The following is a 14648-nucleotide window of genomic DNA, read 5'->3' on the forward strand; positions in this document are numbered from 1 at the left end:
TCCTCCCCTCCTCACTCCCTCCCTCCTTCCTTTTTCTTCAGTGGAGTGGTTTACAATATTACACTGTAGGTACTGACCTGCAAAATCCACTGAGCCCAAATTCACAAGTTGGATGTGAAATGAAGATGTCGACGCACTTCCAATATTTTGACACTCTAAAGGAGTAGCAGTAGTTCCTAAAACTTTTTACTCTCAGTACTACCTAAAAAAATATTTGCCACCATCAAGACAAATTAATGAGCAGCCATTAAAACATGGCAGCATAGTGTGCATCATTATTTGTCAAAATAAATGAGAGGGTAGAGAGATACAGTATATATCTTATATATAGCGTGGGAGAACTTAAAAAGTGTCTTGGCAAATTACATCTTGTACAGCTACAAACGGTCATATGTGAAAATCATGCTGCAGGGAACAATTCACCAAAGTTATCCAAATGGAGATTAAGGGCCTTGAGGGAAAACTATGTGCTGTGGATGACTTTAAACAAAAATATGACTAACCAACAAACAAACCAAAAAATCTAAATAAAAATCGAGCATTACCACAGGATGGTGACACATTTTATTCAAGAGGAGAATTAGGGCCATGGGAAAAATAATCTGCTGTGGATGATGTCAACATACAAATAACTAATGACCATTCTTGTGTTTTGAAACAGTAAGGGGACACGTTTTATCTAGGAGGAAACTACGTGCCGGCCAGTGACGCTTTATTTGCGTTTGAATGGGTGGCGTTTGGCGGCCAGCATTTCTCGTGCTTCCACGGTGCTGCCGACATGTTGTTCATCGTACGTGCTGCTAATTGGCCGCCAATCCGACGTGTGAATGCCGCCAGTGAGGGGCAGGTGGACTCAGAGAATAGAAGCGGGCTGCTGTGTTTTCCAATGAATGTCAAGCCGGGCGGGCCGGCGGTCCCTCCATCATTTCAATTGGACAAGCATGTGCCGCCATTGCGGTCTGCCCGCATCCATCCCCTGAGCCCACTGTGACACCCCCACCCTGTCCCATCCCTCAATCCTTGCCAACTACCACACAAACACTGCTGCCCATCTGGTGAGGGGGGGAAAAAAACACCCGCCAGTCTCTCTCTACTTCGATTACAACTAGCGTGTAATGTTCATAATGCACATCATTTGTATCCCAAATCAACTTTGCCCATTGAAACCACTAGAAATGTCAATAATCGAGTCCCCCCTAAACACCAACCGATGTTTTGTTACATGTTTTCTGATTGTAAAAACAAGCATTGCACAATTGGCAATTAGAGCTGTAAATCATTCGGGTAAACGGCGGTAGAATTGATTGTAATACGGACATAACAGCAATGACTCCACTGCTTGCGTTTCCACATGAGGTTAATGGAGCGAGGCAAAAACGGAGAAAGTGAGAGAGGCGTGGAGAAAACAAGGTACTTTCCCTTCCATTGTCATGACTTCATCATGTCTGCCTCCCTTTTTGTGTGTTTGTCTTTTGCCATCTGTCATCTTGAGGGAGGCCAAGCGGCCAGCTGCCATGTGAGTGGACATCTTGCCCAATCACAAATGCGCAAACACCCCCAAGACCCCCCATTTCTTTCAGGGCGCATCTGTGTGAAAGAAGCAGGTAGTTTTTTTGTTGCTGTTGTTGACAGGACCCATCACCTTGATTGACACCACCGAGGAGTAACATGTTAGGATAGGAGGAGCAATATAAAATGTGTGTATGATATATTTTTTTTAAATTAAAATGAACAGAAATTGTTCCGCTTATTTTCCATTCATAAGTAACAATACTACATCTGGTAAATTCATTGAGACGTCAAACATGAATTATTAATTAGGTTAACTGAACTTCATTTTATTTATCAACTAAAAATGTATTTTTAACCATGTTTGTTAACTAACTCGCTGCCAACCCAAATTGATTCTTGATGTCTATAACGACCAACGGCAGAGAAAGAGTCAAATGAGAGTAAGTGTCAGCAAAATTCCTCAAAGTATTAAAACACAATTTTCTCATAACACTGAATCTCTGACTAAGAAATGGCATCAAAATCAAATTAGGTGAAATTCTCAAGAATTCCATTTCAACAGGTACCGATGTTGATATATGCGCATCGTGCGGGTCTACTTAATGTTTTGGGCTGATACCAAGCACAGTAAAAAGTTTGACGAGAAAGTGCCATTTGGTTGACACTGGTAAAAACAGACGATGAGCGCTTGCTTCCAGGATGGTCAATGTGAGTAGAAAAAAAGAAAATAAAAACAACAACGTACATGAAATGCCGAGGCACGCGTGCGTACGAATGCGTTTGGGGGAAGGTGCAAGACGCGTCTAGTGAAAGTCGGGCTGTTCCGGAAAGGTGCAGCCTACTCGTCGGATGATGACGTTGGCAGCGTAGTGTCCAGCTCGGATGCACTCCTCCAAGGGATGCTCCTGGACCAATGCCGACAGGAACCCTTCGGCGGTCGCACATGACCAACAAGTACAGTAAATAGTGTGCCGCAATAGGCGCACCCCCGCTATCTGACACACACCCTCCCCAAAAAAGAAAAGGAAAAAAAACAAAAACAAAAAAGACTTTTTTTTTTCTCCCCCAACATACCTCCAACAAAGGCGTCTCCAGCTCCGTTTGTGTCCACAATGTGGTTCTGGTCAATGTCCAGGACAGGGAACATCGTCACCTTGTCACCTGCAAACAAGACACAAAAAAGGTTCACCTCGATTGCAAAACCACACCAAATGGCCAAGTTCGGAGGTGTACAGTGACACGTCATCAGTCTGTCAGAAAGAACAATCCCAAGTCTTCCAAAAAAAAAAATCAAATACATGTCAAATGACATGAAAGGCTTTTTGTTTACGAGTAGCACAATCCGACTTTTTTTTTGCCACCCAGAAGTTCGTCCGTGTGAGATCCTGGCGAAAATGTCTGCAGACACAACAATCCGCCTTGCCGAAGCAAAAATTTGCATCGTTTTCCTGCGGGGAAAAACACACAACAACGCGACACAACGTTCTTGAATAAACACAAAAAATCTCATTGTATTAGCAGTCAGGCGCTGCGGATTAATCACACTGCTAATTTGGGTGTTTTGTTTGTTTGTTCTTTCCTTTCCTGGCATATGGACGATAAACAGCACCGAACCACGAGGCGCGGTCTGGTTAACGGCGCGACGCATCACTCGCCAAATCGTTTGGACACAACAAATGCCACGCTTAATAACGAGAGCAAGGGAGACATACTGGACAATTTTTATGATTCCAGTTAATTTTGACCCGCGGCATGAATATCCTCAGAATAATTGCCTATGTCAAATTGTGAACTACAGATCTTATTTTATTAATAGGCTGTCTGAATTTTTTTTCCTTCTAAATGTCTCAGTTTTCATAAAACAAAAACAAGCTTAATTTCCTAGAATCAAATTTTGTATAACATCAGTTTAGAAACACTGGACTGGTTGGTGGCTGAGCGATGGCTCCAAGAACGTCAAACTTGGCACGCTTTTGACACATAACCAGGAACAACGGAGAGGAAAGAGGCACTCTCTCATGGTGTGTCTTTTTTTGTTCATAACAGCTTCATTACAGCTGTTGTGTGGCGCTGATTAAAATTGAGAAGGTCTTTCAACAGGAGTCTCTTTGAAATTAGTACCAATTAAGGCCTTTATTACCCACAATTCTTTTCAAAAGTGCCAACCGAAGGGGGAACAAAGCAGACGAACGTGCAATTCAGACGTCGCTCCTTCAATGAGGAGCAAGCGCGGCGAGGATTTGATGCGTTCTTCGTCACGACCTTCATCAAACGTCGTTACTCTGCGCTGCCTCTATTATACGATGCCGGCGAAAGCGCTTGGAAATGTTAGCGTGTGCTTGCAACATTTGGGCGAATTTCATGTCGATAGCTGAATCTGGTGTCGGAGGCTCGGAAACTGTCTGCAAAGGCCAATCACTCATCAAAACTTGAGTGGCAGGTTGCTGCGGCTTTGTCATCATCATGTCACCTTCTGTGTGGCCTGTTCTCTTTCTACATTCTTTCGGTTTGCTCTTCGTCATGTCCTCTTTTTCCAACTATGATCACGCTGAGCTTCTCTTGAGTGACTGGGGCTTGCCTCACTCGCATCCAGAATTGCCTGCGTGGCCAGCATAAAAATATATATACTGTATATTATAATAATGTCCATGCTATTCACCGTTTTCGAGGTCTGCCTCCTCCAAAACACCCGTGTCACAAAAATGTGATCTCAATATAGTCACATTTGCAGGTGGGTCTGTATTCTGGAACGTTATCCCTGCGATAAAACGAGGCCCGCCGGAGGGTGTTGCGCTCCCATCCGAGTGGAACAACACGCTCCATGTGAGAAAGTTGTTCTTCTGAAACGCTTCCTGTTGCGTGGCGTTCCAAAAAGTGGAAACGCAGCGAGAGGAAGAAACCGCCTTCTTGGCAAAGGCGAAACATTGGGAAACAAGTCGACATTCAATCTGCTTCTCTATAGCAAGAGTCAACTCGAAAACATTACACATGCCTGTAATTACCGCAACCGCCGGCACGAGGAACGTCGCCAACATGCATCCTTAAAGACAAGACATGAAAGAAAACACGAACGACGTGCCGTGCCAGGACGGCTTCTTTTGCGGTAATTGATTTGGGCTAATAGGATGCACGCAACATAAACATTCCCATTCAATCCGCTCGCTTTTTGCTCCGAGAGGCCACAGCCGCTTTTCAGCCAACAAACAACTCATGTTTAGCCCTGCTAAAAATCGTTACGGTGCATCCAAAAAAGTATTTCGTGCACCCTCGACATTCGACGGACTTCTCCGTCTCATAAAAAGGCACGTCCAATTTGTCAACACTGTGTCGGTCAAATTTTCATCTCATTAATAATAATCATAATAAAAGTACAACACTTGGATTTACGGTGTAGCATCAAGCTAATGGTTAAAATGTTGTGGTTTAAGTGAATATTTTGGTGTTTAAAGATTTTTTTTTTAATGCGTGTGAGGGAGGTAAAACTATATCGCCCAAAACGTTTTCAAACAGTCTGTCTATCGCAGAATGTCATGGCTTGGGTTTAGAATGATCCCGAACGCCAAACGGGGATTTTCAAAACGCTGTTCGTGTTTTAGAGTGGACATCAACACGGTGACATCATCGTCTCGACTTAATCACCAGAAAACAGTTTGAGCATGACGTGGCAAGGTGAGGCTGGCGAACGCTCAAATGCCGACAGGAGGACAAATTGCCAACAAAATGAGCCGTCAAGTTTATTGGGGCACCGCCTCTGGGAAACTTTGAATTCTCTTTCTTTTTTCTTTTGTTCCGCTGACATTTATTTGGCTGTGAAGCGCAGCGCGTCGCACTGGAAGCGCTCGGCGGCATTCATCATGTTTGTACGTGACATCTGAAACGTGTCGTCTGCCTTTCATCGAATCTAATCGGCAGCACACGAGGAGGATGATGAATCCATCAAATCTGTCGCCGTTTGCAAGTTTTGCGCTTGGAAACGGTGTGGGGCTTTGAGTGATCTGAACAGGTTTTACAGTGAGATCATTCGCACAGTGACAAAGTGCAAATTTCAATGTCATGCTTGCTGTTGTCTTTTTTGTTTGTTTGTTTGTTTTTTTGGGGGGGCAAATAATTTCGCCTGGATCCATTTCAATTCCGGCAGGCTGGTTATACGCTCCAATAGTTTAATCTGATGTCAGAATCATCTTTATTGGCCAAGTATGTAGAACACACAAGGAATTTGTCTCCGGTATAACACGCTGCATTAGTATCATCGTAAACAACAAATCATTGAACCATTTTAGAGTAACCAGTAGCAGTATTTGTAGTACAAGAAGAGTGACTACGTCAGTGACTGTTTAAGGAGTTAATGGCTAGAGGGAAGAAGCTGTTTAAGTGTCTACTGGATTTGGTGCGCATGGATCTGTAGCGTCTGCCTGAGGGGAGTAGCTGGAAAAGGTGGTGGGCAGGGTGCGGGGGATCAGTCGAAGCGCAGCAGCATGTTTATTGCTTGATTTTTATTTTATTATTATTATTATTTTTGCTTGTTCAAGGCACACTGCACGTTTGACTTAATACGAGCCCCAATGTTCCGCTAGATTTGATCAAGTAGTCCAGTCACAACAAGGCTGCGAGTAGAGACGAGAGTTCATTTACAAAAGCGTAGTCGGTATTGCCGACTTGGCTATTTGATGACTTCAGTTGGCTGTCATTGCCATTTGCTTTTTCTATTAGCAAAGGGAAGAAACAATCAAAATTGGAAATCTGAGATTTTATCCTCAAGTCATAATGCACTCCTCTTATTTTTTGTAAAACAAAACAAAAGTGGCATTTACTTTTCCTTTAAGCTAAGCAGGGGGCGATTAAAATCAGGAATCGGCCGGTGAGTCCAAAAGGCAACACGCTGGCTCCGCCCGTTGTCGGAACAATTACGGCCGCTTTCACCTTTCTTTTATCCCGGGCGAAAAGGGCAGCCGGCTGATAAAAGAGAAAATATGCTGGCAAAAAATGGAATATAAAAAAAGACAATGAATGTAGCAGAACGAGTGTGGCGCTAACAGGTCTCCTGGGGAAAGGGGGGACGGAGAGATGTGATAGGAGTCCTTACCTGAGGCCAGCAAACTCAAATAAAAAGCGCAAGGGCATCGAGGAGACCAGCCCGCAAGGCCAAACGCTCCCACCGGTAATCACAAACTATTATTTCTGACGTCCAGGGCTTCAAATGAAGGTTTCGAGCCAGAGTCAGGGTTTGAAATAAGGCTTCAAAGTCAGGGTCAGGGTTTCAAATTACTGTGGGCGTTGTCAAATTTGGAATATGGTTTCAAAGCAGGGTTTCAAGAGTGGGTTTGGGTTTAAAATCAGGCTTTCAAGATAGGTTGACGGTTTCAAGGAGGGTTAGGGTTTCATGCCTGACAAAGAGGGAGGTCTGAAAGCAGCCCAAAAGAGGAGAAAAAGCCTTCAAAAAATGTCTGGCGTGCTTCACAAATCAATGCCTGCGTGTTGAATCCTTCTTTGTTTATTTTTAATTTATTTTTTGTGGCATCTGGCGTCAATACTGGAGCTTCACTTCAAAGTCGAGGCGGCCCGATGGAGTTTGCCTCTTTCATGTCGGCCATCTTTTGAGACCACGACACCACACATCAGTCACGGACGCGTACGCACGACTGAAAGAGGGGGGCCGCACATGGGGCGGGGGTCTGCAGACCCCCGTCAAAATTTAAAATATGGACTCAACGATTTGGACAAATGGTCGCGGGGGGAAAAAAGAGCAGCTGGACAAATTGGGAGGAGCAACTATACGGTGAGGACAAAAGTATCGGGACGGATTCGAATGGGTAGATTGAAAGAGCATCGTGAAGAGTACATGTTGCCGAGTCGGCAAAAGCTTACTGGTGGTCGCCACGGTGTCGTCCTTGCCCTGCGTGAAGACCACCACCCTCGGCCTGGCTAAGTTGTCCTTGGGCAGGTTTTTGGTCAGCCTGGCAATTTCACCAATGTCGTCCGTCTGTAAACAAATGCGCAGGAACACACCGCTTTCAATTTAGCAAGGCGGTAAAGCAGAGGGAAGCCATCAAGTGCGGTGGATCAATATGAGAAAATGATCACATAAGATGTGGGTGAGATGCTGAAATCAACACAATGTACTCTCAATCAAAATGGAATAAGCAATATTGATAATAGTTTCTGAAAAAGAAAAAAACATTGATCATGACGGTGAAAAACGAGGGGAACCTGCATCTCTCAGTGTCACTTTATTATTAACGCATCGTGATGGTGGCCCCACGGCGGGGTGATATGGAGCACCCACAACGCAATCAGACAGTTCTCAAAAAAAAAAAAAAAGCAAACCCCAATGCGTACCAGTGATCTTTTCCACCTCTAAACGCTTTCCAACCATCATTTAATCAGCCCCGAGAGTTCCGCGGAGGAGGGAGAAAAGTAGGTGTAACACTCTAAGCAAGTGCTAATGGTGAGGTTAATGCTGCAGCTGTTTACCAGCCAAGGTAAGGAGACGGTGGGGAGCGGGTGGAAGAAAAAGAAGAAAGCAGTTTGTCAGCGTCACCACATATAACCACAAGCACTCCCTCAGAGAGCCGACGCAAAAGCACACAAGGCTTTGGCACATTGTCGCCCTTCGCTTTTATGTTCCCGACATAAAAAAGGTGCTCGACTCAGGTTGAAGGCGCTCAGAGGCACTTTTGCAAGGCCGACAGGCACGCGGCTGAAAAACAGCGACCAAAATAACAGATTGAGGACAATTTTATCGATTTGGACAGACACAAAGTTAATGGCTTTAACTCGGAGAGGCCAATTCAGATCATTCAGATTGTTAGCCGCTAAAACGGGCTGCTGGTGTGGTGGTCTCCAACAATTCTGACGACATGCAAAGGCCCACTCACACCCCTAAAAATATTTTAAGGCATTTAAAAATGCTTTTAAAAAAAAGGGTGCTCAGCAATAGGTATGAGGGGGTCCACTGTATTGTGTGTTGCATGGCAGGGGTCCCATCCACCATTTTGCTGTCCCGTGTCGGGCCAAAGTGTCATCAATGCTTCTCTTTTGGTCAGGAAAACCGAGAAGACCTTCTAAAAAAAAAAGATGATACAGTACACCCCAAAAAAATAAAATCTGGCTTTTTAGCGTGCTTTTAAAAGAAGCTTGTAAATGCTCGGGTATCATGCGCCATCTCGCCTTGGCGACAAAAGAGAACGCCGTGCCCGATGCATCGGCTTCCCAAAAGGCTTTTCAAAAAAATTCGATAAATAACATCTGTACACGATGTTGGGCGAGCAAGAGTGCATGGAGAGAGTGAGCGAAAGAGAGAGAGAGAGAGGCAGCTGAACAAAGAAACCATGACGACTGCCCCATTGCCATGGCAACAGCAGCAAGGCCTGGCGAGTGTAATAGCGCATCAATCACTGTCCAAAAAAGAACTTCAGTATCAGCAGAAATCAAGAAGAAAGTAGGAAACCTTAGCATGTTAGCATGCTCGCGTGTTGTTGGGGACAACTCACCTGGAAGCCCAGCTGCTTTCCGAATGCGGCCGCCTCCTGCAAGTGATAAATATAAACATAGAAGAACCACATATGAAAACAATGAAAAAAATGTATATTGAAATATGGTTAAAATGTATAAAAACTGGGTTTCGATTTTTTTTTTTTGTGTACAAGCTTTTACATGATACAAATGGATAAAAATGTATAAAAATAAACAATTTCCCCGATACCGCTAACCTGCGGGTGATGAGCGCATGTCATTCCGTGACGGTCCAAATATTAAAGCTGCATCGGGGGTCTTAAAAATCACATAACGGGCCACAAATAGCGCATTCATGTTAAGGAGCCCATCGCATCAATTTTTGATGGCCTTGCTGTCCGTGCGTTTTACATGTGATGCAAGCTGTTTTGGGATGTTGAGCTCGATAGCTTCGCGATGGCGCTCGGCCTGCCGCCACAGCTGTCGCCACAATGCCGGCTACTTCAAGTGACATCTGGGCCTGCGACGGGATGGATAAGCTGCCAGTCGCCGGCCAAAGTGGCGCAAAGAACACAGAGATGTTTTTCGCCGGGCCCAACGAGATTTGGTAACTGGGCGGCGTGCAGCCAGAGAGGCTGAAAAAGCCGTCAGAATGTGCGCTGAGAATGTTGCCGCTGTCAGAGGATTAAACAGTCCAGAAGCTATTTTTAGCATGCTTAAGCTAATAATCCACAGTCGGCAATTTAATGCCCAAGACAAATGAGAGCACAACGAAATGTGCCACTTTTCATCTTCACTTGACGTTTTGCCAACAAAAAACGCTGTCAATGATATAATCATTAGCAGCTGTAGGACAGTTTCATAAGTCACTGGAGGAAAAAAAAAAAGATCCGAGACGAAGTGGAACGAGACATGCTAACAAACAACCAAATATAACCGTGCCCTTGCCCCGTCACTTCAGAACACGCCTGAGGTGGTGGCGGCCTGCCTGGCTTGCCATCCGTCTCCGTCGGACTGACTGCCACAAGGGCAGCGGTGACGGACGGGCGGCAGGCGTTAAAAACACGGAAATTGCGCAGTGTATATAGTATATATATCCGAGAGCAATTACGGGATGGCGGTTTGCATAAAAGGGAGGTTGTGACGAGCGACGTTAACCTTCGCCTGCTGGGACCTTGCGCCGCTGTGTGGGGGTCAGGCGGCTTAAATATCAGCTCTAAAGGTCTCCATCACACATCTCACCTCGCGCTCGGACAAGAGGTCAGAGTGTGACGGTAGCCGTTATCTCCCTCAAGGAAGTTTGCCAATATCCAGTTACTCGACGTGCCTTTTACGATGTCTGTCTGTCGGGGCAATATTTTCAGGCCGTAAACGCCGGCAAACACTTAAGTGTTATCTCTCGAGGAGAGCTTGGACTGGGTTAAGCATCCAGTTTAAAAAAAGAAAAAGAAAAAGAAAAATCCACCCCAAAGGCAGTTTTACTTCGGAAATCTGGTAGACGCGTCTATCATGAGTAGACCCGCAAAAAAAAAAGGTTGGAGAAACCAAGCACAAAAAGACACGATAAGGATGCCGTTTTAGTTCCAGGTCGTACTTAAGGCGTGGTGAAATTCACTGCTTGTCGTGAACCTTTTGAAAAATTCACCTCGCACAGACCGTTTTATTTAGCGACCTGAAATTTGACAATCTATCACGAGTAGACCCCCAAAAAATGTTTATGATGGCTAACAAACTGTTTGGAGCCGTGCATACCCCACGACAGAGTCGACTCACTGCAGCATCTGGTTCGGCTACTAGCATCGGGATGCCTGAAGTTCCATAAACAAGTTTTTGAACTTGATTCTGCAGCCGTAATATCGGGGCGATGCCGCATACTGATTGCGCTCTTGACGGCTTGCCAGTCATCTCCCAAGCACGGGAATGACAGCGAAGCCCCGGAACGCGACTGCCAAATGCCGGGAACACAATCGCAAGGAGACAAAGGACTGTGCACCCGCCAACTCTGTGAGGATAAGAGGATTGCGGGAGCAAGCGGCCAAACTCTGAGCAGCAGTAATTAGGACTGTAGGGGTATCTCGGAATGCCTGCCGGGTGTCTGAGGAAAAACACTAGCGTCAGCACCATCAACGGTATCTCTTCTTCCCTCCGTATTTTTTGATTGGGGGGGCCGTGCGAAGGGATTGTACTTTCCCTGGTTGAGCATCTGAAATATCCAAATTTCCGGATGGCTTCGCTTCCAACAAGAAGCAGAACTCCTCTCTCGCAAGTTGTGGGGTGTTCAAAATGGCCAATTTTATTGATTTTTTTTTTCTTTAAAACCAGGCCGAGCATCAACAAATCTTATTTCGGGTGGCAATGCTTTAGGAAAAATTCCAACTTCAGAGAGTGGCATTGTGCTTTTCTTCGGTGGATGTCTGACATGTGTCCTTTGCTGTCTCTCTCACATGGACAAAACCCACTAGAGCAGGTTGTACCCCCCCCCACCCCCAACCCCTCCAACTTCCATTTAGCAAATGATCCCAGCTAATATGCAGCGTGACTCATCTGGCTCCATAACTGTACGCCGCAGCGAAGGTCACCGTTCTCCGGGCGGGTGACTCATCACAGAGAAAGAGAGAGCGGCTTGAAATGCTCCCGTGTCTCTGCCTCCATTCAATGACACCTTGTGATCGGTCTGTCAATCACAAGGCGGACTGTTTTGCTTTTGCGATAGCCGGGCTGGGGAAGCGGACAGCTTAAACGGCTTGAAATTACCGCGGCTCACGTTTCGAATCACAGTTTAATGCCCACTTAGCCTTTTGTTTGATGCGATCACCTATTGTGTAGTTAATTAAAATGAAGCAGACGAGGCCGGAGTGCCTATAAATAAGCCCTCCGGAAGTTTCTGAACTCAATCACCGCCATTGACGGCTGCAGTAGTCAAAGTTGTTTTACCATGGGCTGCCAGGAGTCAAATATGAGGGATTAAATATGTTATTATTTGAGATCATTTCTTATTCAAAATCAGAAAACGTACATCCATTTTGTACCTTCCCATGGGAACGAGATGAATCGGCACGTGTGCACTTAATTGGCCTCCCGGGATTATTATAACACATCCACGCAAGAATGCTTTTAAATGATGTGTTTCAGGCAATGGGGTCAAAATTCAAAATGTTTTGGTTAATGAGTGAAACTACTTTACGGCGTATCCCCAAAAGAGCGTGGCTATAGATAAATGGCATGCAGACATTAAGAACACTTAAAAGCCCAATCAGTCAAGGAGATTAATTCCGTAATGATCGTTCCGTTTCTCTTAAATACCGCAATGCAAACCCGAGCGTAATGGTTTCATCCCCGCTGCCCTTCTTTTGTGTGCTTCTTTATCTCCTACACTCAAGAGAGCACGTTGGTAAATCGCGGCTAATTTTATCACCGGTAATCATTTCTCTCGTCGGGGGCAGTATTAACTGCCGCCATTTAAAAAAAAAAAAAAAAGTGAAATTGATGGTTGTTTCTGTGTCAGGTGGTCAAAGGGACAAAGCAAGAGGAGTCAATTAATGTCCGGTTATTGCACGACATGTTAGCCCCCTAAATTTGGCGTCGTCACTCTCCTCCCGTGTCATAAATCTCCTGTTGTAACTTTCAAATCCAGCTCAAGCCCAGTTCGAAATAGGAAAGGCGCTACAGAGAACGGATGGATGGACGTCGACTGGCCCTGAAGTCATTGGAAGAAGGCCAATGACTTTTTATATGCTAATCCGCAAAGCGCACAATGGGAGGTCTGGCTGGGACTGGACCGTACAAGCCCACGTGGAGGGAGGCCAACAGAAGTCAAAACAGTGCAGGCAGACATTAGTCGTCCGCGGCGCTCTTCGCTTGAGGCGTCGGGTGAATATCGGCGCTGTTTGCCGCCGTTTGCTCTTATTTTGGTTCCTGGAGAACGAGTCCTGACAGAGTGTTCCGACGCTAATCCGTCAGCTAAGCACGCAATTACTATCCCGAATCATTAAAGTCAATAATGACTCGGGGTGCGCGAGAACTTCTTGAGGCAAACGGTTACAGTAGCCGCAGATGCAAAACACACGGTGTTTGCAAAACACACACGGCGCGGCTCAGGAGGCGGAATCATTCCTCAATGCAATTAGGAGGAACGGGCTGCGCAAAGTGCTGGAGTAAGACATAAACGGGTGTTTTCTTTCGGCTGTGGAGAATTCCTTTGCGCACACTCGGGTTGAGATTTGACTTTTTTTCTTTTTTTTTTTGCCACAGTAACTCGGGACTTGCTTGAAATGTCACGGATAAGACTTGAGAGTAATTCATGACTCGTGCATACTGTATGCGAGGAGTAATCAGGACTGACCGTCTCATTGCCAAACACGATGTCCACGAACGGCATGAGCTCCATCATGGCGGCGTTGTAAAACTGACAGATGAAAGGCGCCGACAGGTTCATGCAGAAGAGTTTGTTGTTTTCCGAGGCGTGCTTGGCCACCTTCAGCATGGACGCCGGGGACACGGTCAGGAAAAAGCCCTGCAAAGAAAACAAAAAAAACAAAATACCCAAATCATTTCAAATGTCAAAATGAACTCAAGCTCTAAACTCTGCAACTTTTGGAATGCTTGACGGTATCATGCTTTTTTTTCTTTTTTTTTTTTAAGAAGTCAGATTGTGTTCCATCGGTTTGTACTGAGCACTGAATTACAATGTAAACTGCTGCCTTAGCTTCTTGTGCTAGCCACTTGCACACAGCAAAATGATGCAACTTTTGGGGTAACAAGTCACTTTCCGCAAACGACGTAACGAGGATTCTGATCTATTTATTTGGCTGTCAAGATCAAGTGACCGGTTCAACATCGACTGCTGCCTTATTGCACTTTCTAGCTAGTAACCCAAACTTCAAGGAATTACCCAGTGCGGCATAAAGAAGAGTGTAACGCGAGCCGGAATGGCTCAGACCAACCGAAACACTTGAAACCACTAATTTGTGGGTTTGAGGGTGGAAGGATTGAATCTAAAGAGGAGCTTTTGGAGCACAAAGGAGGGGGAAGAAGGACAGTGGTGAGGAAGGGGGCAGTCACTTTGGAACGGACCCTGCGGTGAGGGGAACAACACGCTCGTATCCGATGATGGGCGAACAAAAGTCTGGTCTGCACTCCCCTTACTCGGAAACAAGAGAAGCACGGTTGGTCATTGTGTGAATGAATACAAATCGGGTAAGAAAACACCTTTGCGTTTCAGGTGGAAACCTGACACGAGGCGCACAGAAGCGCTGCTCTCCTTTGATACAGATCTGCTTAACCTTATTTTCCAGCAACAAGCTGCTCTGCAAAACCAGTCGGGCACTCAATAACAACAACCACCACAAAAAGAAAGAAAGATAAGAAAGAGTTTCGGCCGATCCATTTAATCCGGCGACTTTCTCTGGGGCTCATTAAAGCCCGATGACATCAGCTGCAAAGGCGAGCGACTGAGCACTCAATTAAAGCTACAAGGTAAGACTACACAGTCACTTTGGCGGTCGGACAATGGCGCTCGAGTGAAGAATCGTGACGGCGCGGGTACCATCTGCCCGAGAGCAAAAAGAAGACAAAAGGTGCGGAAGCCACACTGCGCTAATGGCCCGTCAGCTACTTCGACATCTTCCTTTTGCCGCGTGCCAACGCCGCGTCAAACGGAGATTGTCTTTTGACACGAGAGCTTC

At 45.6% G+C, this 14648-nt stretch overlaps 1 protein-coding gene across 2 annotated transcripts in view; it reads right to left on the reverse strand.

The window, feature by feature from the left end:
• Window positions 1–541: 541 nt before the first annotated feature.
• Window positions 542–14648, reverse strand: part of LOC147190102 (adenosine kinase-like) — a 58888-nt gene continuing 44781 nt past the window's right edge. For both annotated transcript variants that reach the window (XM_086139036.1, XM_086139037.1), the window contains exons 7-11: window positions 13307–13477; window positions 9003–9038; window positions 7378–7492; window positions 2587–2673; window positions 542–2440 (exon numbers count right to left, since the gene is read on the reverse strand). In XM_086139036.1, coding sequence (XP_085995162.1) covers window positions 2316–2440; window positions 2587–2673; window positions 7378–7492; window positions 9003–9038; window positions 13307–13477 — 534 coding nt within the window. In that variant the 3' untranslated portion in view covers window positions 542–2315. The remainder of the gene's footprint in view (window positions 2441–2586; window positions 2674–7377; window positions 7493–9002; window positions 9039–13306; window positions 13478–14648) is intronic.

Source organism: Hippocampus guttulatus, chromosome 19 (assembly GCF_054856545.1).
Source record: "Hippocampus guttulatus isolate MCC_2025c chromosome 19, RoL_Hgut_1.0, whole genome shotgun sequence".
In the NCBI taxonomy this organism is placed as follows: domain Eukaryota; kingdom Metazoa; phylum Chordata; class Actinopteri; order Syngnathiformes; family Syngnathidae; genus Hippocampus; species Hippocampus guttulatus.